Here is a 27,179-nt window from a genome sequence, read left to right as displayed (position 1 = left end):
CCCTGAAAATGAACTATTTGACAGCTGAGAGTTTAGGGTTAGTAAAAATGAAGTGTTATACAATGCAACAATGTGTTCTCATTATTTAATAACAATTTTTAAAAAAGGAAAGTTGATGCTAGTCAAGCATTAGCTGTTACTAGTTCTCAATATCACGGCATGATAACAGTTTTTTCTGCTCAAATTGGATGCTTTTTGATGTGGCCAATATGCGGTTTCCCTAAGACTGTGCCACATGCCAGTGAAACAATTCAATTACTGCATGAGACATTTTCTGGTAGTGTACCCTCTCATTTCGATGATAAGAATTGGCCCCATAGGTCACCATTAGATTTATTCTTATGGGTTTATTTGAAGTCAAAGGTCTTTGTCAACAAGCCCACAATCAACCGTGGATTACCATGTTGCGATATTGAGCACCAGAAAGTTACTGCTTGATCAGCCTCAACTTTCGTTTCTTACAAAATATTGTTCAAATAAAATAAGTTGTTGTGTATCGTACGATGCTCCATTTTTACTCCATTGGTGAGATACTTTTTAAAAACTTTTTTAAGCACAATCCAATGATTGTTGGGAGAATTTAAGCACTAAGAAACTTTTTCAAGGTTTTAAATCTTTTTCAAGGTTTCCAAGCACTTGAAAATGAACTTTTTTCTCAAGCATTTTAAGGGTTTTCAAGGGCATACAAATCCTGTCATAAATCTTTTGAATATATGACAAAATCAGCCCAATGTTGATGTGCTAACTTTGTACATAAATTAATTTTTATTTAAATCTAAACATTTAAGCATAGTTTTTTCAATTTGGCATGACAAAAATTGGGTGTAGTCGAACTTCGTGAATGTGAAATTACTCGACTTGAAATCTCAACATAAAATACTCATTTGGCCCGGTAAGTTAATTTATTGGATAAAAAGAAATTTGGTTAACATGAAATAAGTGTCATGGTCCTGTGACCTTTACTGTCTTTAGTTTCTTTGCATTTGATTTTTGCTTTTACGTTTTTTAACCCAATCTCTTGAGAAGGGTAAAATTGAGGTCCTACTGTACTTTATATTATGATATATACTGGTTATTTTTATCCGAATATATGTATCACAATTGAAAGCCAAAGTTAAAAATTCAAGGAATAAAGTATAAATATATGGGAAAACTGCTTTTGTGAAATCCATTTGCACAAATGAGTAAGTCAACAGAGTTCAACATCAAATAGGCTGATGCTCCTGCCACCAGGTGGGCTTACGTTCTTGCAAAATTAATGTATTATTTACTCTTTATCAACTAGAATTAAGAGTTATTTGCATTTTCTAGCTAAATTTATTTATAAACTACATATCGTCACCCCAGAGCAACAGTAGGATATCTTAGTGTAATTCCTGGGATTAGATTTCTTACTGTTGCTCTGAGGCGACGACATACTCATTGACAACCGTTGTTTTATTATTCTAATTCTGACTTTTTAGTTTTTTTTATTGTTGATTTTAGAGACGTACCGAGTAGCACTTTGGCCGAGTAGCCGAGTACTCGGCCTTTCACTACTCGGCCGAGTTACCAAGTACCAATTATGTTTTAAGAAGAACCACCGACACACATGTGATGAATTTTGGTTGGTTGGTTTGATTTTTATGGCGCAAGAGCCCTTGAGGGCTATACTGCGCCAAACGATATTTTATTATATGCTATTTATTTTTCTTTAAAGAATAAGGTAAATAAAAGCATATTTTGAAGAAGAAAGCATAAAACTTCAAGTGCTAGTGTTAAAAAGTGCAGCCGATAAAAACATTTAAACAATATCTTGAAAAACAAAGGAAGGACGAAATCACATAATGTCGAGACAACCACTAAATTAAAAAGGAGAATCCAATCTCCTGGAGGAAGGAGTACAAATTGCGATGGGGCGGCTCCCCTAGCAACTCCTTCAAAGATGGGTTAAAATTATTAAAATATTTGTAACGAATTAGATTAAAATTTGGGCAGTTGCATAAAATGTGCAACACTGTCTGATTTACATCACATGTAATGCATGTTGGAGCTGGTTCATGACATAAGAGATATTTATGAGTAAATCTGGTATGTCCAATGCGAAGTCGAGCTAATAAGATTTGTTCTCTCCTGGTGATATTTAATGATTTAAAACCTCTAGTGGAGGGCTGGATCGAATGCAATTTATTTTGGATTTCTGAATTCCACGTCCCCTGCCAATACATGTTGAGGCTTACAACGACGGCGTTTTTGATGTCATCGAAAGGGACACTATTATCGACCAGGATACTTGCAGCTCTGGCAGCTGAGTCGGCTGCCTCATTGCCTGCAATGCCTACATGACCAGGGATCCAACAAAAAAGAACACGAAAATTATTTTGCATAAGGTTTTTGTATAAAAGATATGACTGGATGACTATAGGATGGCTGTTATTATTGCAATGAGTGATGGCTTCCACTGAACTCTTTGAGTCAGTGAATATCACCCACTTTCTATGAACAGATTGGGCTATTGATTCTAGAGATGAAAATATAGCTTTTATTTCTGCAGTAAATACAGAGCAAGATGTGTTTAATTTTTCTGCCGTAACTTGATCATTAATTATTGTGGAAAAGCCGACGTGATCGTTTGCTTTTGATCCGTCAGTGAAAATGTGTTTATAACCAGAATACTTGCTTTTGATCTCATGAAACACTTGTTGATAAACTGTATTAGCGGTAGTTTGTTTTGGGAATTTTGAGAAATCATTGATTATAGAAGGTATGACTTCGCACCATGGTTCAATTAGTTTTGTTGTGTTAACGGTTTTGAAATCCGATAGCTGCAGGTCTGAGAGTACCCGACGCATTCGGATCCCAAATGTTGGGGTCATCGAAGGCCGGTGTAGAAATAAAGCAACATTAGATGGATTGAAAATGTGGAGATGTAGTGGGTGATTGGTGCAGGGTTTTGTTTTGAAGTAAAAATTTAAAGAAAGTTTGAGGCGTCTATTGTTTAGAGATTGTTCGTGTGCAAGGATATGAAGACTGTTGATAGGCGAAGTTCGAAACGCTCCTGTGCAGATGCGCAGTGCCTGATTATGTATTGTATCCAGACTTTTCAGATAGGTTTTTGCAGCGGAGCCATAAATTTGACATCCGTAATCAAGTTTTGAGCGTATCAGAGCCCTGTATATTCTTAACAGAGACTCTGTATCAGCACCCCAAAAAGTATTCGCTAAGACTTTAAGGATATTTAATTTTAATGAACATTTCTTTTTTAACTCTTGTATATGCGGTATAAATTTTAGTTTATTATCAAGGGTGAGACCAAGAAATTTTCCTTGATCTTTTACAGCTATTGGTTGATTATTGAGGAGAAGATTCGGATCAGGGTGAAGCCCTCTTTTACGGCAGAAGTGGGTACAGAATGTTTTTTGAGCAGAGAAAGTGAACCCATTTTCTTCTGCCCATTGGGTTACTTTATTGATTGCAATTTGAAGTTGTCTTTCAATGATACTCATGCTCGTTGATGAGAAAGAAATTTGAAAATCATCCACGAACATGGTACCTTTTACAGCGGGAGGCAATTGGTCAATTAAGCTATTGATTGCTATAATGAATAGAGTTACGCTTAGTACACTTCCCTGGGGTACTCCTTCTTCTTGAATGAAGGAATCCGACAGAACAGACTTGACGCGTACACGAAAAGAGCGATGTTTCAGAAAATTGGAGAGAAAGATGGGTAAATTACCTCGCAACCCATACTCATGAAGGGTTTTGAGGATCCCATACCTCCAGGTACGGTCGTATGCTTTTTCAATATCGAAAAATACGCTCACAAGATGTTTTCGTTTAAGAAATGCTTCTCTTACTGATGTTTCGAGAAGCATTAGATTGTCGATTGTGCATCTGCCACGCCTAAACCCACTTTGATATGAGGATATGAGATGGTGTGACTCCAGAATGTGCATCAGTCTGGCGTTTACCATCCGTTCCATGACTTTACATAGGCAACTAGTGAGAGCTATAGGTCTATAGCTCTCAGGTTTATCAGATTGTTTGTTTGGTTTAAGTATAGGGATAACTATTGCTTGACTCCAGGATTTTGGGAATCTATGTTCAGAATAAATTCTGTTAAAAAGCTGCAGAATATTTTCTAATGAAGACCTGCTTAGATTTTTTAACATGCTATTGTGAATTTGATCTGGACCAGGTGATGAGTTTCTTGATTTTTGTAAGGCAGTATTTAGTTCATGAAGGGTGAATTTTGTGTTGTATTGATTAAAAATGTTTGAATTAAAATCTAGAACTTTTTGTTCTTTGCGTGATTTGATGGTTAAAAATTTTGAGCAATAGTTATTTGCACTGGAGACTTCTGCCAGATAAGTCCCCATGCAGTCAGCCACCTCTTTGTAATCGGATAAAATACGACCATTATTCTCCAGAATGGGTGCACAAGATGTATTGTAGTTGCCAACGATTTTTTTTATTTTACCCCATACGGTCTTTGATGGGGTGGACGTCATGATTGTGCTGACATAGGTCTGCCACGAGTCCCGCTGGCTCTTCCGTCGAATCCTTCGAGCTTCAGCACGAGCTCGTTTAAGTGCCACGAGATTTTGTGTGGTTGGATAACGACGAAACGTGCTCCATGCCTTTTTTTGTTTCTTATGAGCCTCCTGACAATCAAGGTTCCACCAAGGCTTAGGAAACTTGATCCTGCCTTTAGTGGTTTTTGGTATAGCAGCGTTAGCTGCGTTTAAGATGATGTCGGTTACTCGCTTTACCGCTACATCGATATCAATATCAGTCACGTCTTCTGATTTAATTTCTGCCAACTGGGTAAATGCTGTCCAATCAGCTCGATCAATGCGAAGTCGAGCTTGCTGATGCTGCTGGTAGCTGCAGCGTCCAGTATAAGTTATTTTGATTGGAAAGTGGCCACTGGTGTAGAGACCACCCTGCACCTGGAAATCCCAAAGTGGCAGAAAGGAAGGTGAGGATATTACAAGATCGATGGCATGGTAGGTTTGTGTAGGAAGGTGGAAATAGGTATTTTCACCGTCGTTAAGAACACATAGATCATAGTCTTCAATCAAGTTTTCAATAATTAAACCTCTGCTGTTGGAGGCTGGGCTTCCCCAGAGAGGATTATGGCCATTAAAATCCCCCAAGAGGACAAATGGGGGAGGAAGTTGATCTACAAGTGTTTGCAGTTCCACGCCTCTCAAATCGTAAGAAGGTGGAATATATATAGAACAGATTGTAAACAGCGAGTGAAGGTGAACGCGCGCAGCTACTGCTTGCAGGGATGTGTTGATATTGAGCTGGCTGGATGCATAATCATTAGCGATTAGCAATGCCACTCCTCCACAACGACGGTCACCTGACAAGCAGTCCTTGCGGTATATGTCAAAACCTTTCAACCTCGGTCTATCAGCAGGGGACAGAAATGTTTCTTGCAGACAAAATATGGCCGGTTGGTGGTATTCGACAAGATCTTTGATGTCTGTGACATTATGCGAGTAACTCTGACAATTCCAAGAGAGAATGCTCAGGGCCATGGAGAAAAAAGGAAGGAGAAACGGCCGGAAAGAGAGGGAGCAGCTCATGAGGGAGGATGGTCCGTCCACCCTTCATCGTCGGATGGCGGAAGATCTTCAAAGTCAACATCCTCGTCCTCCTCCTGGGGAGGAGGTTGTTGGAGTGTTTCTATGTGTGATTTGGTCAATTTTACTTTCTTGCTAGAAAGCAAAAAGTCCTCCTTTCTAAAGTTATAAAATTTTGGGGGCCTCTGTTTAGAGGCTACCCCGATTTTTGTGCGCGTTTGTAAAAGTTTCTTTTTTTCAATTAGTTTTTTCGAGTTCTGACTGGATGGTTTGTTTTGATTAACAATAACAGATACATTATCTGTTTTTTTTATTTGCTGTTGATTTTGATTAGTTTTCTGAAAAGAAGATTTGGGGCTATTATTTTGTTTATTTGATTTGGTTGTGTTTACAGTTATAGCATTAGGTGAGTTCGGTATTTTATTGCTGTTTACTTTGTTTACTGGAGGTTCAGTTTGTGTGCTTATGGAGTTGAATACTTTTTTTACAGCAGCAGAATATGAAAGTCCAGTTGTAGGTGTACGAGATTGGGCAATTTTTCTCGCGTCTGGATATGATATTTTTTGAATGGTTTTGATGACCTGTACTTCCTTTTCGGTTAGCCATTTAGGGCACTTTCTAGAGTGTGAGGGGTGGTCTCCTTTGCAGTTGACGCATTTAAATTCCTTTGAGCATTCATTGCTGTCGTGGCCAGGCTCAGCACATCTGGCACAGGTTCCTGTACCACGGCATGACAGCTTGGAATGTCCAAAACGCTGGCAATTAAAACATCGTAGTGGATTTGGGATGTAAGGTCTCACTGGACAAGAGAGATAACCAGCTTTGACACGTGAAGGGAGGATAGGCGTATTAAAAGTCAGAATGATGTGCTTCGTATTCTGCATTTCGCCGTTGCGTTTGATAGTTATCCTCTTCACTCCACTTACGTGTTGATCTTGCATTTCCTCTAGAATTTCCTTCTCTGATGTAAATAGAAGGTCTGGCTCCGAAATGATTCCCCGAGAAAAGTTTAATGTTGAGTGTGCTGAAACTGTACAAAGGTATGGACCTAGTTGTTTGATTGCAAGAATAGGATGAACTTGTTTAGGATGCTTTATTTCGACTAATAATTCGCCTGTACGTAATTTTTTAACCGATTGGAACTCACCGATGAGATTTATTAAAGCTTTGTTAATTAAGAATGGGGAGACAGCAGTGAATGTTAGGTTTTCATTTCTTTTGATTATAAAAAATTTTGCAGAGCTAAACGAGTCTTTCTGACGCTCCCCACAAGGGGGAGAAGTGTTCTTTGAGTTTTCATCCATAAACGAACCAGAGAACTAGGGGGAAAAGATGGGGTCTAGCCCCTGTGTAGCCCCCCACGCAGAGGTAAGGCTGCGTACGACAGGGTTCGCCTGCTATCCCTGAAGTCTCCCGTTTGAGGCACCGACTACCCCCGGTACCACGCAGCCATAGGCACGGTTGACACGCCTTGGCTTAGGGGTTTTCGTCCGCATTTGGTAAGTGTGATGAGGGAAGGAAGGGAGAAAAATCCCCTCCCGCCGATATTCTGTTTGAGCAACTGGGGGTTCACGACTCCTCCCAAGAGCTCGCCCCGAACTCACCACACCGCAAGCCCCCCCACCACGACAAGGTAAACGGACACGGGGGGTGTGATGAATTTTGAACTTATTGGAATAGTTGTATAGACCTCCTTGTATTTATAAGTTTTTAAAACTAAATTCCTGCTGAAATTCAATTACGCATTATTTAAAAAATTTTGTTTATGTCAAAAATTTTACAAAAAAATTATTTTTAAAATTAAAAATAAATTAAAGGTATGAATCAAGTTGGAATTAAAACAAATTATACCAAAGCAAATAAAACAAATATGCAGGAACACTGCAGACACATGTTTTTGCGTTACAAGGAACGTCTTTTTCAGTGCATAAAATGTGAGCTAAAGAATGTAAAGACATTTGACAAAAGAATCCGACTTTTGTCGGATGCCTTTAAGCCACGAGCTCACATTTTGTGCATTGAGAAAGGAATTCCTTGTAATGCTATAACACGTGTCTGCACTGTGCTTTTAACATTGTTTTATTTCCTTTTATTTTTAAGCAAAGGTATTTTTATAATTCTTATAACTAATTTTTGTTTGTAGCAAAAATCCATTTTTAATATAAAAATTCCATATTTTCTATACTTACTTTTTTTGCAATTTTTAATGAATAAGTTTTATTTACTTTGGGGACATTAAATAGAGATTTATTCCATTGAAGCATTACTAACTTCATTATTCTCAAAATTTAAATTTGACTACTAAATTATTGCAGAATATTATATATGCTTGCACTTTTTTATAAATTTTAATATCTGTCTTGGACAATATTTAATTTTTTGCAACTACTCGGTATTGGCCGAGTATCTGATCAAGATTTGGCGGAGTACTGAGTAGTTACCGAGTACTCGGTACATCTCTAGTTGATTTTATACTTCTTTCTATCATTTTCTTCAGGGACATTTATTTCTAACTCATGAATACCTTGCCTCGTTATTGATGTAAATTAAAGAACAAATTATTAAAATTTATTGTTACTTCTTTTAAATTTGAACTGTTAGATAACTTTGTTACTGACACAAATACAGAGAAATTCCGTAACAATGAATACCAATACACCAAAGTATCCGTTTAAACGAAATACATTTTCATTCCCAATTTAATTGACATTTCATACTTTAATTCCATTATAAACACAGAAAAAAAAAGGCAGTCCCTTGAAGTTTGTGATACATATTATCATTATTTTTAATTTTTGAGTCAAAATGTTTAAGAAATAGATTGAAATTTCAAGTATAACAGTATAATTACCTCAGTTAAAGCTTCAACAGCTGTCTCTTTTGATCCTGCATGGGGGGAAAAAAATCAAATATCAAAAGTTGCTTTGAAAATAAATTGAATCTACTTTTAATGCTATCAGTGTAAGAACTAACTACACATCAAATTTTTGCTACAAAGAAATCAAGCAAAATTTGAACATAAGACTTAATTCATTTGGTTTTGAAATAAGTAGTATCACACGTTAAACAAATTGCTATAGTGAGATAAAATTGGCATAGGGTATATTTAACATTTTGGACCTGGGTTTTATAAAAAACTGTAACTGAAAAATAAGTAAGGAAATTTTGCAATTCATTAGAAATTTGGTTGAAGAATTATGAGAAAACTTTGTTGAAAAACAAAAGTGGCCAAGAGGGTGTGACACAATAAATAATTTACAACCACATAATTCAATGTTAATGAGTCTGATACCACAGTTTGAATAAGAAAATAAAATCACAGATATCTGTTCAAACATAAAGCATTAATTTGTACAACATGTACAAAAATTAGTACTATGTATAATAACAATGCATTCAGTAAATTGGATTATATACTTTCTAAAACTGATAACATTTTTTTATTTATTTTGAGTAAAAATATTGTTTTATCAGAATGGCAACATTTGAAAGTTAACCATTTTAAGATTTTGTTCTACAACTCTATTTTCAAAAAAGTTTGTTGTTTTTGTAATCATCAAAGTTTAAGTTCTGATTGTTTCTAATAAGTACACTCCTAAATTTATACAAATGAAATAAACATTTATTCATGAATGATAACATCTAGCACATGTAGCGTGAGTTAGCAAAGTATATTAACCTTGCAAATATAATAAACTATCCTTTGTTTCGAAATTTAATATTTTCTCCAATATTTTCATCTATTTTAAGCTAAGCAAAATTTTTACAGAAGTAGCTCTCCAGTTTTGTCTGGTTATTTGCATAAAACTAGTGTAGCAGAAGTTACCATGACCTCATGCTACATTTAGAAGACGAGCTAAATTTTTATTTTTATAAACATGTAATTATTGGTGGAATTGCTCTTTCTTTCAGAATGGCTTTAACAGCTGCAGAAACTGCCAACAACTCTTCTTCCTCAAATCAAAGTATAATACAAGACGTATCATACCATTATCATCTGACTCATCAGACCTCAAAGTCTTAACTGCAGGACATTTTCTTATTGGTCACGCAGTCACTGATTTACCCTCTCCTGATGCACACCACAAGACAATCTTGAACAAACGAAAGGATGATCGAAAATAGCATGAGAAAAAGCTAAATTTTCAATTAGAGCCGATTGTTTCGAAAAATCAGGGAGAATAGCGAGTAACTCCTCGGTCTGCTATGCAGTGAGTTGGAAATAACAAAGCTATACCTAAAAAAAGTCAAACGACGCGAGCCGACAAGCCACTCCTCCAAAAGCACGTTGCAAATAAAACAAGCACATGGCGGAAAACCGAGAGAATGTCGATGTAAATTCGTGGTTATGGAACGGTCCAGTAATATTAAAGCACATTTTTCAAACACTCAATTTTTCTTTTTTCAATAAAAATTAAAAGAAAGTCATTGAATTTCTTTCCGTCCCGACCTCCGTCTCGAAAATTTTGTCAAGGCGGAAATCCGTCCTGAGACGGAAGGTCTTGCATCCATGATCTGAAAGCATTTCTATGAAACATGATAGTCTTTTGTCATCTTGCATTCCGAGGAACCCACCTAAGCTATAGGGGTCTCTTCTTTTCGCCTGCTGACAGAACATGACCTCCTTTAGGCTCATCTTCATCGGTTTATCCTGGTGGACTCTCCTAACTGCATTTTGTATGATGAAGGAGTTGACATGAATGGCAGGCACCTCTTTTACTGCTCTGCATTCCAGAAGGACCGAGATTCCTCCTTTCTTAAGACGCTCTCCAATCCTGGAGATTTTTCATTTTTGTACTGAACTGCAAGACTTCGTATGCTTGAAAGAGTGAATAGTTATATGTTTTACCCTTTTAACTATTTGAAGGACATAATTAAAAAAAAAAAATCTATGAAACAGACAGTTGTCTACACTATGAATTCAATGAGAAAATCAATGTGTTTGAACAACATTGTTTCTTAATTACCCTTTTAATTCTGAGCAAAATAATCTAATCTAGATACTTGTTAAAATGTGAAATAAATGTCCATTTAATATTTTATGTTGTTTTTGTAGTATTTTATGCTGTAACACATTATGTTGATTTTGTTTTAAAAATCACTCATGTGTTGAGCATTTGTTTAACAACCACTGATTATATTTTTACCTTGTGCCAAATTTTATAAAATACCACATAAAAACTAAATTATATTTTGTGTCATGGGAGGATAACACAAACTACTCACAAAGGCCCTTAACAAGTGCAATTTGAGCCAGAAATGCAATTTATTTTTTTGCTTACAATTCAATGTCTTTTTTTTTTTTTTTTGGCAACATGAGTTAAATATTTTAAATAATTATGAAGAAGATTTTTAATAATAAACTTTTACATTCTCATCAGCATGATTTTTTTTTTTTTTGTTTTATTATTATTTTTTTTTTGAAGGAAAATAAATAAAATATTTCTTATTGTACCATGTTTGAAAACATGGTTTTAGAAAAAATGTAGCATGAGTTACCGTCGTGGACTCGCCCTAAAAAATACTTTATTGGTTTGCAATCTGGATCCAAGGGAGCCATTGGTTACAATTCAGAATTCCGAGTCTGGAGCTTTAGTTCTTGCTCTAATCAGTTTGAACTTGTGTTGTGTGACACAATGCCAACAAGTGTATGCCGTGAATACCATCCGAGTAGAGGCCTAAGTAAATTATGAAAGACAGAAAGTTCACGAAATGTTATCGTTTGATGTTTCAAGTGGAGCCAAAGATTTTACAACAAGCTTGGAAGAATTCAGATTGTATATGTATCAAGAGTTCATCATTATCATTTGTTTCCCTTCAAGCCAAACGTGAGAAAAATTCCAAGTTGGAACAGAATAGAAAAAGAGGGTGAACATGATGCATGGAGAGTTGATAGCTGCTGCTCAGATAAATGTTTTTTTTTTTTAAATTGTATTTAGTATTTTCGGGATTCATTTTTGCTTTAATTATATTCTTTAAGTGTTTTTGCATTTTTTTTGAGCTAAGCCTTGGATATTTCTTCGTTTTGATTCTCGTGTAGCAGCTCACTTTGTTTTATTTACTGCTATATTGCTGTCTTTAGTATTTATTCTAAGATTTTTGTCACTTCTCATTTGCCTTTTTGAAGTATATATTGAGTAGGAAGGGGTGTTATATGCATAATGAAATAGTGTAAGGGGACAAGTGGATCTCTTGTGACTTATATCATATGTTCTGCCAGTGTGAGGGGAAGGATGAGTCTGTTTTTGAGGAGAACTCACACTTGCACTAAATGTGCTGACTACCAGGGCAACTAGAACCATCTCTTGCCCCAAGACACAGGAGATGTTTACCTACCCTGTGTAGTGGTTATCTTCAAATTTTTAATTTTGCCACTTACATCCCTTTGCTTCTCACTGCCTCAATTAATTCTCAGAAAAATATACTCTGCTTTTATTGTGTTCTTAAATAGTAAATCCAGCGTTGGTCATATGAGAGTTTTTCTTGCTCTTCTTGCAGATATACGAGGAAGAAGATTCAAATTTACGATGATGCTTGTGAAAATAGTCACTGTAAAACGCTTAAATGGAAAAAAAAATTGCTGGTTTGGGAATCCCGTGGGATTGAGAGCAAAATCCTGCTAAATATCCTGCGGGATTCGGGGTTGGGAACCCTACTGCACATGTATGCACAAATTTTCGCATGAGGGACAACCTCCCCCCCCCTCCAGAAAATAACCTATTATTCATTGCCCCGAATATGACGATTGATCTCTCTCCTTTCCATGCAAGTAAACATGACATTTTTGATAATGTTTTTGAGGTTATGAAATGTGGTTTAAAATACACTGATATTAAAGACTCTTTCAATTTGTTTCAGTTTGATAGTACTTTTGGGCAATTTTGTCTTCAATTCTGCATAAAGTCATCTTTGCCCAGAGTTTCCTTATTATGGCCTATGTTCCTGATAAGGATAAATTGCTTTTATTTGTTGAAAAAAATAATTGAAATTTCAATTTTTACTTGGTTTTACTTTTTTTTTTGTTTTTATGAGTCAGCAGATGAATATGCAAAAGCCGAAGCAATTCAATCATAAAAGAGCAATATATTAAGCTTTGAACCTTTGGGGGAGTGCCCAAGTGTGCGAAATAAGGCTACTCTTTCTCAAAAAATAGGGATGGACTAGGGTGCCGGGAGAACATTTTTAATTCTTCATAGGGTGCCGGGAGAACATTTTTAATTCTTCAAAGGGTGCCACGAGTAAGAAAAGTTTGAGAAACCCTGAGCTAGCAAATCCCCTATCCACCATGTGGTGGGGCAGATGAGTTAGAGTGGTGAAACAGCTTCTAAGAAGTTTAGGGTGGACCTCATTAAACTCCAAAGAATTAAGCACAATTTTGTGCGATTGTGAACAGATCTTAAATTCATGACAAATCACCTGTGTGTCTGAAGACGTTAATGATCCGCAACCATTAACATCTCTTATGTTCCTCCAAGATGCGGAGAACCCAACCTTGATTAAGTGGATTCCAAGGAACTTGGTTGAAGAGCAAGGTGCCTACAATGACTAAGAAGGGACATAAAAAACAGATTTTGCAAGGAATATTTAGTCAACTAGGACAATATGCATTGAAGAAACATAAAGGCGACCCGTTGAAGATAGGAGACATCGTGCTCTTGGAAGATGCTAACAGGAAAAGAGTCAACTGGCCATTAGCAAAAGTAGTAGCAAAACATTTTCCCTGGAAAAGATAACATAGTGAGACTTGCTAAAGTCAAAACAGAGAACGGTATGTTCTTTTGACCGTTGCAAAGACTGTATCCCCTGGAATTAAACAGTCCAAGTACAACAGGTGCACAAGAGCCTATAGTGACAAACCATAATTTGTTTAGTTCCTACTGTAGACAGAACTTAAGGTGGGAGAGTGTTGCCAAAGCAACCTACCCTTTGAGAACTGTTGAAGCACCCTATCGCGGACAAGCCAGAAAGCTCGACAGTTTTTGAAACTACATGGAACATGGACATGGAGTTTAGGAGTCTGGAACTTGATTCCATCAGTTTTTTCATTGTTCTATATTTTATGTGCTATGTGTAAGTGGGTCATTTTCAAAATATGCATACATATACTGTCCCACAATAATAATGTTCAAAAAAATGTTCATAATATGTTTTGAAACTAACTTTAAATATTATATATTTCTTTATTACACTACAAACTATATTTCTAATACCAAAAAAAAAAAAAAAAAATCACTTTCATATTTTTAACTTAAAAATGCAGATTTTTGCATCTAGTAAACGAAAAAAAATAGCTGTCCCTCTTCTGAATGTTATAATTCAGTAATATTTTTTCCATTTTATTTTTCATTATAAAAGGAAAATAATTGGGACATTTCATGAGGTAAATCATCATTATTTGAAATTTCTGACATTATTTCATTTAAAAAAAAAAATTTTTTTTTCAAAGAAAATCTACAAGACATCTGTCTCTCATATTTTGTCAAGTGTTACCAAGCTTTAATTACATGAAAAAAAAGTATTTTAAAGGAAAAATAGCTAAGTTTGCTTGTGAGCTGCTTATACATAGTGTTATGCAGAAAACCTCACAGTATAAGGCTTCAAGCAACAAGAAAAAGAGAATTATGAAGGAAATTATAGCCAGCAAATTAGTGAAGAAATATCGTCTGGAGTGCCAGGGTCTGCACTCATACTTAAATCTATCCAAATGTGTTCGACCAATGTGTCAGGGGAAAAATTTGGCACAAAAATGAAAAGTTCTTTCCAGATTTTTTGAACATGATGATGTGAGTACAGTAATGGCAGGGAAGAAAGAAACCATAACCAGAAGCAGGGGAAAAAGACAGAAACGATATTTAACCGATACCATGAAAAATTTATATAAAAAATATTAAAAAGAATCTCCAGTCAATTCTAAGATGTCCTACACTGCATTTATAAGATTACAACCATATCATGTAATACCACCGAAGACAGAAACACATGTGCATGTATTATTCATTCTAACTTAAAGCTCAAGGTCCAAAAACTAATGCACCTGAATACAATTGAAACAAATGACTATTAATTTTTAGTTGCTGCTATTGTATGCAATATGAAATCGATAGATTGCATGTATGGGAAATGTAATAATTGCCTTGATATGGATATTTCAACAACTGTGCCAAATATGTCTGGTCTTACAACGTGGTGGATGTTATGCACAGAAGTGGTTGTGTTGAAAAGAATATCTGAGAAATAGGGTAGGAATGTAATAATTGGCACTTTCTAACCAAGTGGACAAAAAATTTTCTTTGAGTTTTTCTTCCTAGTGTAAGTAAACTTTTTTTTCTTTTCTACAAACAAGTTCACTTGTTTTCTGCATACAATGTAACTAGTAGGTGTCTCCTTCCACTGTTAATACAAAGTTGCTCCATCGCTTTTGATATTAAGCTAGTTCTCTATTCTTATGGTTTTGGATATGCAGTGCTGGCGAATGTGATTTATGTTGCAGGGTTCGTACTCAATTTCAAAAATAAAATGAAGGAGTTTTGGAGGAGTAAAATGAGATTTTGAAGGACTACTAATGGGCTATCATTCAATCATGTTGCACTTTTTTCTCAACATGTTTGACCCCCCTCCCCTTTGTCACTAAGTGTCACACTTCGCCTTATTACTTTTCTTATCATATGTCATATTATTATAATAACTGTGATTTCACCTTTTGTCACCTTCTCTCTTCCCCTTGTCACAATTTCATGAACTCGTCTCCCCCTCAAGGCATAACATCACTTGTGGATGACCCTTTGTACAATAAATGTGATTTCAATTGTTTTCTTAACACAATCACTTAATAAAGTACATCTACCTATTCATTTTTAAATATTTAAATAGTAATTAGACAAACCGACTTTTGCTGCTGAGAGTTTGGAAGGGAAAAGCAATAATCATAAAACTTGAAAAAATAGCCAAGCACCATTTAAGCATGTTTTACTATTTATGAAATGTCTTAGTCATCTAATAATATTCTCACCTTCAACTTTAAAGGCTTCTATGATCAATTTGTAAATCACATCTTTTGAAAACAATATACACAATTACTACATCAAAATCGTCCATATACCTTTGCCTTGTGACCATGATAAGTTGTCGATCGAAGTATTTTAAGTTACTGTCATATAGAGGAAAATTATTTAGTCTTGAACTAAAAAAGAAGGAGTTTTGAAGGAGTTAAAATCAAAATGAAGGAGTTTGAAAGGCCCTTCAAAAAAAATTCCTGAATGGACGAGAATTGGAGGAGTTATGAAGGAGAGTACGAACCCTGTAAAGCACTACTAGTTTTTAACTGCTTGTACTAAAAAATTAATGGAAAAAAGCTGAATAAAAAAAGTTAGAAGCTGTAAAAAGATAAGAAGCAGGCAAAACAATAGAAATAATTAGTATACTTGTTTGGGTGTTTGGAAGGTAACAGCTGGTGACTGAAGAGGCAATTGGATAAAAGCCGAGTAGTTTTGTTCATAATCAGACACCAGCAGAAAAGAGAGAAACAATGAGCCCATTTGACTTTACATTTTCGATAGACAACCAAACTCCCGTAAGTAGTCCCACCAGGAAAAAGCTGTAGTTTTCAAGGAGTTTAAAGAAAGATATTTTCATGGCAAGTGTTCATTGGTTAGATTGCAGGAGAAAACTTTATGGTATACATGTCTGCCCATGGCGAGAGCTTTCTTCTCTGCTGTATATGTAGCAGTTGAGATATAGACACCTGAGCGATAAGACATGCATGTCGTGGGCATAATAATATGTTAATGTCGAAGTTCACCTTCCATTAATTCTTCAATGTATATTGTGTATATTTGCCTTTGTGAACTTCATTAAATGCTAATAAGCAGAAAAGGTTTACCGTATTTTCGGGTAATAAGCGCCACGGCGCATACAAGAAAAAAGTAAAAATAATGCCTGTGCGGCGGGTACAGTGTTGTTTTTATTTTTTTCAAGTAAAAAAAAAAATCTGAGTTTTTGTCAAAAAGTTGAAAATGCTGCCAATAGATGGCGCCACATCGATTCCTTTTATTTTGCAAAATCCTTTGCCCTCCGACCTAAGGCGACGGGGTCGAAACGGGGAGGGAGAGGAGGTGAGTCAGCGATTGCACGTGTTTCACTGAGGAGAGAAACGCGGAATCACGTGGGCGAGCAAGCACCATCGGAGCGAAGGGGGGACAGTGGGTCAGGGGAGGAGCATTGTTAGCAAAAGTTCTATTACGGGAGGGGGGTAGTCGTTCCAGTTCTCTAAAGGGGATTTACCCTTGTCACAAAAGTGGGTTGCTCGGAGTGATCAAGCGACCTAATTGGAAACTTGTTTCTCCGTCTCCTAGCTCTAATTTTAGTCACTCACATCGTCGCTTCTTTTGCTGTCGCTCGTGCGTTTCTTGCTTATCTTTTTTTCACCGAGTTACTTTGAAATGGCTCCTAAACGACTGAGAAGCTATACTGCAGCCTTCAAGTTAGAAGTAGTTTCGAAGGCAGAATCAATAGGAAATCGTCCTGCGGCCAGAGAATTCGGAATCGATGAGAGATGCGTTGGCCGTTGGAGGACAGAAAAGTCCACTATCGAAGCAATGCCGAAGGCAAAACGTGCTAGACGGGGACGAGCAGCTCACTGGCCGTAGTTGGAGTGAGACCTCAAAAAGTGGATCTTGGAGCAGCGTTCAAAAGGACTCTCCGTTTCAACTGTTTTCGTCCGAATTCAGGCCCGGAACATCGCTGCGAACATGAGCATCGTCAATTTCAAAGGCAATGCGAATTGGTGCTTCCGCTTCATGAAGAGAAACAAATTGTCTATTAGGTTCCGGACAACTGTGGGGCAAAGCCTTCCGCTCGATTGGGAGGAAAAGAAGCAGAAGTTTCTGGCCTACGTCGAAAGGCTGAAGATTGAAAAGATCTTCCTGCCATCACAACTTGTGAACATGGATGAAGTCCCCTTGACATTCGACTGCCCGCCGACAAGAACAGTAACTTCTGCTGGGGAAAGGAGCGTCCCCATAACGGCCACAGGAAACTAAAAGACTTCGTTTACTTGTGTTTTAGCATGTACGGCCAGCGGGGAGAAGTTAAAACCTATGCTTATCTTTAAGCGAAAAACGCTCCCCAAGGACACCTTCCCATCGACCCTCGTTATACGCTGCAACGAGAAGGGCTGGATGAATGAGCCTCTGATGTTGGACTGGCTCAACGAAGTTTGGCGCAAGAGAAAGGGCTCTTTCTTCCAGCCGAGTGGCATGCTAATTTTCGACTCCATGGCGGCGCACAAGACTGACGGTGTGAAGGAGGGCGCTCGAACATGTTCGGCTTCCCTAGCCGTCATCCCAGGTGGGCTGACAAAGAAATTGCAGCCGTTGGATTTGGCTCCCAATCATGCCTTCAAGTGCCACATGCGGCAACAATGGGAGTCATGGATGGCAAACGGTCTTCACGACTACACGAAGGGCGGCAACCTCAGGAAAGCGTCGTTCGGAGAAGTGGCCAAGTGGGTGGATGCAGCTTGGAATGCTGTGAAGCCTAGCACCATCATTTCCGGCTTCGCGCAGGCAGGAATAATTCCCCCAGTCCCGGATGTAGCGGAGGAAGATGGGAGTTAGATGAAAGCTTCTTGGGGCTGTTTGCGTCGGACAGCGAGGAGAGTGAATTCGACGGATTCTGAATCGCCGATCCGTAGTGGATGCGACCCACTTATCAAAGCGTGCCTATAGTGGATGCGACCCACTTATCAAAGCGTGCCTATAGTGGATGCGACCCACTGATCAAAGCGTGCCTATAGTAGGGCCGACCACTTAAAAAAACGTGGAGCGCTATTAGGAGAAGGGTCCGTGTCCCGCGCTCTGGATAACCAACCAATGTCTCCTCCCCAGGTATTTAGATTATATTAATAGTAAAAATTTCTATTGTTAGGTTAATTAAAAATATTTCTTTTATTTACATTTCATTCCAGCCTTTTTTTACTACTAACTGTGCTTTTAAGTTGTTTAATGGCGGGAGCGGCGCTTATAATGGGTGCGGCGCTTACATTAAATTATTTTTTTGGGTAGAAAATATTACGATGCGGCGCATACACCGGGTGCGGTGCTTATTCCCGAAAATACGGTATTTGGTCACATAATTTACAGTCGGGAACAATATATTAACTAAATATTTGAAGCCAAAAACTATTGGCAGATATGTTCCCTTTGCTCCCATTTCAAAACAAAACTGACTGAAAAACTTTGACCTGATCAATTATATAACTGCTACAAAACTGGGTTAAATATCAAAATATTGTCAACAAAATAGCTTACTTCAAGAGATGAAAAGTAAGCTCTAGGTCACAAAAAAAGAGGAAGCAGTGATAAACCATTTTAACATCTGCCGATGCATCTGGAACTCCTAAAATGAAACTTATGCAATTGGAAAATCTGCCATGTTTTAAAAAACGTAAGAAAGGATGCCCTACCAGTAAATTATACAAATGAAAGACGTGTGGGAGGTAATGTTGCTCGAGTCCGTGATATCCTTAATTCAGACGTGCCTCCTGGGTCATGCTAAATGAGTAATAATTTTGGCTTTGGTGAGGAAAATGTTTCTGGCAATGTTGAAAGTAAACATACTATGCATGTTACATGACCAATATCCAGAACCTGAATAGACAAGAGTGTACACTGAAGGCTACAGTTGCAGATTGAACATTAAAACCGCTAGATGGAGTTTCTGTGTAGAACCAGAGGAATCCAGTTCTGATTGAGACGTGAGCGAAAAGACTTATAATGTAATGAGCTCCCTTTTTTATTATGTGTTTACGAGAAGCTCTGTTTTCTGTTCCCGTGTAGTCAAGTGTTTGCGTGTGCAATTAAAATTTTGGTATCTAAAGGTAATGACTCATTGATTACTAGAAGACTAAAGAAAAAGAAGCAGGTAAAATAATTCTGTATTTGATCAGTGGCTGATTTGTTTCAGCTCCAAAGTACAGGACAGCTTTGGGGTTGGTGCACACAACAAACTCTTTTCCCAACGTGCTCCTGAGGGACAATTTATGTCAAATTTTGATGCAGAAATCTTTTCAATGTCGCTAACTCTAAGGAATCTCTATAAATTGTTTCTCAAAGGGAGTTATTCTATCTATTTGATTCTGAAGCAGCCCATCCAGGCTGTAATTAAAATTCATGACATAGAAACTTAGTTCATCTCGGAAATGAGATAAACCTTGAATTTCCTTTTCAATTATAACAAAACAATCACTTTTCAATGGATCCCACCTTCACATGTAGGAGTCGATGGAAAAAAGGCAGACACACTAACCAAGAAAGGAACATTAGTACCACAAGACAACAAAACAATTCCTCCAGAGACACTATTTTTGGGAAATTAATGGACAATCTTAAATCTGACCAGGAAGCAGAATCATCAGTTAAATCCCGGACTAACATCCAAGACAGTTGGAAAATGTTTTGCCTCGTCAAGAGGCTGTGGCAAACTTCAGACCAAAAACTGGCCATGATCGCATGGTAAACATCTCAATAACATAGGCATCCTTCTATCTAGTATACGCCAAAATATGTAATTCGGTCATTATGAATGCTGAACATCTTATTTGTCCAAAACTTGACAAAGAGTTCCAGAAAAGAGGAGAGAAGCAAATTATACTTGAATACCAGAACTTACATGAACACTTTGTAAAGTACTTTGTAAAGTAGAGGTGTAGTGTAGCAGGCCTCCTCGTGGTGCACCCTGAGTAACGCAAAATCTGCTACAGCCTTTGCCGAGTCTTCTGGATGATGAACAGCGTACGCGCCTTTCTCTCCTTCCCAGAGCCCTGGGAGTTGCCTCTTTCTGAACCATTACTGGGCATGACTATCTACAGGCCCATTTACATAAAATCAACCTGGCAGATTCACCTCTCTGTGTGCTCTGTGAGGGGACTTCTCCAATGACAGGGGAGCATCTTTATAGTTGCTCCTGTTTTCATGATATTCATAATTGTGATGACTTCCAGGCCCTAACACCCTTTGAAGCCACTTCATTGTTATACTGGACAGCAAGACGCCTTATGTTTGAAAGAACGATGTGGGCGTAATTAAAAAAAAAAAAAACTTTGTAAAGTCTACCTTTTTCATGTTCCTTTTATTTTTTTTCATTCTTAAATCTTTATCTTATGTTTTTTTGTTGATTTGTTCTACTAGTTCTCATTTTAATTGCTTTGTACTTAGTTATTTTACTTACACTTATATGATACCCAAGTTGTCTTAATTGTATATATTGAGCCATAGTAATTCAAGAGAGCCATATGTAACAACTAACAAAAATGCCTGGATAAATCAAAAAATTTTCAAAAAATGGTTTTCCAAAAATTTTATTCTGAAAATATAAAAATACACCCTGCAAAAATAATTTTGTCTTTCAATAATGCTCTATTGTATCCAGACAAAACTGAGTTACGATAAGGTGAAATCTGTGCAGCATACTTTCCTTCCAACATTAACAAGTTTAATACAAACACTGGATCAGGGTACAGATATTTGAGAATTTGAATGATGAAACATTTCTAGTTCAGTATGAAAGAGTTGACAATACTTTGAAGTGTGTCAATATGCAAGATATTGTATACTGGATAGCAGATTCTCGGAAAGATATTCATCCATCATTAAATAAATCATGGCTTCAATTTTACCTAGATTAGTAACATCTGTAGATCCGGCTGTGAATATGCTAATGCAATTGACAGTCAGTTTGGAGCCCCTTACAGGTAAACATGACTGCATAAAATATTTTTCATGTGTCTATTTGGATCCCCTTCGGGGCCCCTCACAATTACGACAGTATTTTTACCGTAAGTACTTCAATGTAAATAAAACCTACTGTATAACCTTTTCATGAAAAAAATCTTCCATTTTTCTTTCTATTTCTAGTATTACAATCAGTATTGATTATTACTTCTGCTTGTTGCATTTGTTGCAAAAAATGGTATGCATAATAGAACCAAACTATAATTTATTCTCAGGGTCGCAAGAAAGGTAGCTTTTTCTTAAGAAAAAAAAAGTCAGATTGGGTGACTTATTTAAAAAGTCTTTTTTTTTTCCAGTTTTTTACATTACATACTTTGCTTGAAATTATTTTGAAAGCAATTGATGAGCTTCAAAGCGACAACGCTACTTTGTCAAAAGCAGTGGAGACATTGTTAAATGTTATAGGAGACTCATCTTGAGAAAGTCATGAAGCAAAAATTAGAAAAAGATTTGATCAAAACACAGAGCCATTTCATTTGCTAGCTCATATGACAGACCCAAAATACTTCGGCAAGTGATTGACAAATCTACAGGAAAATGAAGCGGAAATGTGGCTTGCAGAAAAGTACCATTACTTTTCTCTGAAAAATGTTATTGACCAATTTCCAGCAAGAAAGCGATGGAATCTAGTAAAAGTCAAGGCTTCGAAAAGTGAGAGTTCAATATTAAATGCCTTTAGTGATTTTTTAATTAAATTGTATAGTTGTCCTCGAACTTCTGCATCAATTGAGGTTATTTTCCCTAATTGTGGCTTCATTTGGAGCAAAGTAAGAAACAGTTTAGGTGCAGAAAAAGCCAAAAAAATTAGTGAAAGTACCGATGCTTAAAGGCTCAACCAAATGATTGGTAATTTAAATATAATACAGCAGCAGTCATATGTGATATTTTAAATACATAGTGAACATTCCTTTATAATAATTGTATTAAAAAAAGTCATGTTTCTAAAAAATAAAGTTTTTTTTTTTCCAATTTTTGTGATGTAGCAAAATTTTAATGTTTTGGTAGCTTACTCTTTTGGTAATTAAAAAAAAAAAAAAGCAGAAAGAAAAAGGTAAGAGTACATTGTTATTTGAAAACGGAACCAAATGATAGGTACTAAAAGCAGTCTGATCTTTTGAACACTTTGACTGAAACTATCATTTAAATTCCATTGAATAAGACTAATTTCATAATGTAGAGCAATAGTTTTGTTTTTCTGTTTTTGTACTGTACAATGTTATTTAAATTATATCTAATTTTTAGTAATTTTGTTAATAGAGTAGTAATTACATTAATGATATATAATTTCAATTGTGATCAAATTACAATAAAAATACTAAAAAGTATGTTTAAGAAAAAAGCTGGCTTTTTAAATAAAAGCCGGGCTAAAACCCAACAGCTCAGACTGTATTATCGCGGATTACACACGACAGCAGATACAGAGATTTTTTTTCTTCTTGCTGATTTTGAGATCTGCAGATTATTTGACGCCCCAGATAATTCGAAGGAAATTACAGTAGATTTCTCAAAAAGATATGAATTAAAACTTCATAAAAGAAGTTCAACGGATGCAGTTTGGTGTATTGAGAGAATAATATCTCTACATTCAGTAATTTTTTACAAATACTGCATGTGAACTGAATCAAAAGCTTGTGTACTGTTTTGGAGGATCTCTTGCACCAAGCCAATCTGTATAGTCACATATGGTTTGCATATTTTCTAAATTAGGAAAAAGAACTTTCCAGTATCCCAACGTATATTTAATGATAAAACTTGCTCCCATTTCCAACCCCGAAATTGAGGTTCATGGAGCGTTCATTGTGGTGGGGAGTTGAAAGGGTACCAGTGTTCAAAATTACTGCTGGTCCACTGGTCTCAGACCACTGAAACCTGTCTCGTACCACCATAAAAAAAAATAATGAGGTGTCTGCGGGACCACCAGTTGCTGAAGGACTATTGCACACCCAAAATCTCCCAAGCCCCCTTTGCCAACAGAACTGTGGAAGGATGCCGCAGGGTGTTGATGGTTGATTCTCTGGCGCATTTGGCAATTTGCCAGCGTGCCTCTGCAAGCATTTTCTCCCCCTGGTGATAACTTCGCAAGTGTCTAGCAGCATTCAGCTAGCAGGAGAGAGAAATAGGGCTGCCAGGTCTGGCTAATATTTGCCATTTTGTCTATTTTCGATCACTCAGAAAATATTCTTAATCAGCCTAGCCGATGTTCAGTTATTCATTATAGACAATACATAGTCAAATATAAAACATGTCAATCAAGGGCTCATTTGTACCCTTAATTGAAATGTTGTACAGTTACAATTCTTTTAATACTAGCTTTATATAAATGAGAGGGCAGCTTTCATGCGGGTTGGATTTTTTTCCGCTAAATTTGCTGAACGGTTTCGCTATTTACCTAAATTTTCACTTGGCAACCCTGGAGGAATGCATTTGGCTGACATATCCGGAAGCACTTTGTTGTTATAAATGGATTTAGTTGTTTCCTTTGCGGTTATGTTTTATTTTTGAGTTGTTTCATTTATATTGACGTTTTATTTTCACCAATAAAGAAAATGTTGCGATTGGGCATTGGAGCACCTCTACCCAATAAAAGACAAATACAGAAAAAAATATAATAGAGAACACATGTGTGTAGCCACACTCAACAGATGGCAGCACGAGCCCAGTTTAATTTACGGAAGTGTGTAAAGTTTTCCGGTTGACACGGAGCTTAACTGTTTCCAGAGACCATGCTCACCACGCAGTAAAAACACACATTTTTAGACTGTCGTTTCCACGACTGAAATGTTGCGTTACATGAACTTAGATTAATTATGTTCAAGTTATAGTTCAATGTTTCGGTCATGTATTTTTGATTAATAAATTATGTTTACTTAAACTTGTGTCAATTACCAAACCAACGACAACTACATGTGTTTCAGGAACAATGTGCTGACAAGTTTTGAAAGGTTTCAGTTCAACGAGGAAAATAATAAAATGTTTTGCACAATGTGTAAAAAATCAAAAATTCCTGAAACTTCAATCTTCTCCACTGGACAATCCAATTTTAAAATTGATTCCATCAAATTGCACCAAGTCAGTGCTCTATATTTAAAGGCAGTGGAGGCTGCTGAGAATTCTAAAAAAGCACCAGGAACTTCTGAAGCCGGCAAAGCTCTTTTGATGTTGCATGAGCAACAAAAAGATCGCTTGATCATGTTATTCAGGACTGCACATGCTCTGGCAAAAAATGCAAGACCATTCACAGATTTTGAATGGCATTGCAAATTAGATAGGAAGAAAAATAGAGGACATAGGGGACATGTACATCAATGACAAACCCTGCAAGGACTGTTCTTCCTTTATTGTTAAAGCTAGTTTACAAAAACTGATAAGTGATGTAGAAGCTGCTAAGTGTTATTCCTTCATATGTAATGAATCTACAGATACTTCTATAAAAAAACAACCGATTATCTATGGGTCATTCCCCAGTATTTGACTTCAGAGCTTTGAAAAAAAAAAAGTTTTACTTCTACTGAAGTGTTATACATAGAGCCTGTGCTGCCAACTTTTAAAAATCCAAAATCGTAGCAGCATTTTGCAGTTGGGGGAGGTGGGGGGTTGTCGCAGATTTAAACACACACACACAGTGACGAATTGTCAACAATATAAAGAACAAAAACAATGACACTTAACAAATTTCAAATATGATACAGAAAATATTAATACGGAATTTTAAAAAATAATATTCTTCACGGAAGTTTTGGCAGTTTTTCCGTTTTTTGCCGAAGATTCAATGACTGGATTAGCGTCGCGATCCAAAAACCGATCCATCTTTGCACCATGCAACTTTCAAAAAGCAGTTGTTGTTGCTCAGAGACTGTTAGCACACATGTAGAAGTTTGATTTTCTTACTTAACGGTTTAGTGTTCATGCAGTTTATGTTTTTTTTTTGTGTGTGTGTTCTTGGGATTACAAATTAAAAAAACAGAAAATCATAACTTCTGAACCCGCTTTCATAGCCTCATAGTTTATAGCTGTAATTCATAGAAACTACGATTTTTTCGTAGCAGTTGGCAGCTCTGGTTATACACCATTTTAAAGCTTAAAATCTCTACTTTTAAATTTTATTAAAATAATACCATTATTTTTATTCTCAAAAAAATTACTGAATTTTTATTATGAACTTGTTAAAAAGTCCATAAACTCAAAAAAAAAAAAAAAAAAAAAAATGCAATTTTTTTTTTGTTAAATAAAATACATTTATAGAAGTAGTATTAGAAAATTTAATAAATATAAATTTAAAATATTTTTGTATGTGTTTATATCATGAAAACATTGAGCTATGCTACTTGATAGTCTGAATAGTCTGAAATCCATAAAACTATAAAATTACCAACTCGTGCAGAAATGGCAGTGAAGGAAACTAATCTGTTGCTTTGATTTAAACAGTTGTTTGCTGTCAAAGAATTTGCCGAGTTGATGCTTGGATAAATCGAGTAATCAATCTTGACGATAGGGAGATTAATGAGAATATACAGACTAGATTTTACCAATGGAGAAAGATAGATGGAAGAATGAAAAAGGATGCAATTGTCTGCGACGGCACAAGCTGAAGAAGAATGGATGAGCCAATTGATACCATTTGATTTACATGTATATACCGCTGAAAAATAAATAGCAGAATTTAAATATTTAAGAGAAAACTTAAAGGCAGGCAGCATCATTATATATGAAGATTTTGCAGAAAAGTATGCTTTGAAACATCAAGGAGAAATAATGGCTGCCCGTTGCAACTCAACACAAGTGATTTTATTTATGTGCATTGTTTACTGCAGAGACACAAATTATTTACAACAAATGCACAAAAACTATGTTGTCATTGTAACATATGTATTAATCGTAATGGTGTTGATTATGTTATGTATTTTGCAAGAGTAAGTTGGCAACAATACTGTTAATATCATACTGTTGATTATGTTGTTGATGCACCGGCACGAAGATGACCTAACTTTAGTTTATATTTAATCAAGAATGTATTTTTATTAAATAATAATATATATGTATTAAAGAACTTTCTAGTGTTCATAACAAAAACAAGACAGTCATTTCCGATGCTTGAGCCACACAAAGGAGGTAATGTTTGCTTTCCATTTGGCAATAATTGACGAGCTTAAAATAACATTAGCCTTAGATCACATCCATTTCTGGTCAGATGAGTGTGCAACTCAGTTCAGAAATAGATACAATTTAAAAATTTAATGTTTCACAAAAATTATCATAAAGTCAGTGCATATTGGAATTTTTTTGGAACTGCAGATGGCAAAGGTGCAGTTGATAGTCTTGGTGCGAACATAAAAAGAAATGTTTGGCTAGGAGTGTTACGCAAACAATTTGTAATAAATACAGCACAAGAGTTTGCTGAAGTTGCAAAAAAAGATTCACAAAATATTCAAACTATATATCTATCAGCATGGAACATATAAAGAAGTGTGTTTCTAAATTTGCATTGTCGAAACAATGGGAGAAAGCCAAATTGATCCAAGGTATACAATGGAGTTCATTTTGCCAAATCATTAAGTGGAAGCGATTTGGGCCTTAGGTATTATTTCTGATTTTCATCAGCATCTGATCTAGATAAGAAATTGAGATTTTGTGCTTTTCAGAGATTGAAGAACAAGTACAATTGAGTGATGGAATAAAAATATCCGACTGGATATCAGTTATATATGACGAGCAATAATAGCCAGGCATTGTGGAGGATATTGATGAAAAATATCTTTTTTTATCTTTTATGAAACCAATGGGAAAAAATAAATTTACATGGCCAACCATTCTGGAAAAA

At 36.2% G+C, this 27,179-nt stretch overlaps 1 protein-coding gene across 1 annotated transcript in view; it reads right to left on the bottom strand.

Annotated features, from left to right (window-relative positions):
- LOC129229814 (uncharacterized) overlaps positions 1 to 27,179 on the bottom strand; it is a 49,324-nt gene that overhangs the window by 858 nt on the left and 21,287 nt on the right. Inside the window, exon 2 of the mRNA XM_054864189.1 lies at positions 8,425 to 8,459. Within this exon, the coding sequence (XP_054720164.1) occupies positions 8,425 to 8,459 (35 nt within the window). The remainder of the gene's footprint in view (positions 1 to 8,424; positions 8,460 to 27,179) is intronic.

This window comes from Uloborus diversus, chromosome 9 (genome assembly GCF_026930045.1).
Source record: "Uloborus diversus isolate 005 chromosome 9, Udiv.v.3.1, whole genome shotgun sequence".
Classification (NCBI taxonomy): domain Eukaryota; kingdom Metazoa; phylum Arthropoda; class Arachnida; order Araneae; family Uloboridae; genus Uloborus; species Uloborus diversus.
The sequence above is the reverse complement of the archived record's forward strand: the minus strand, read 5'-3'. Positions and strand labels throughout refer to the sequence as shown.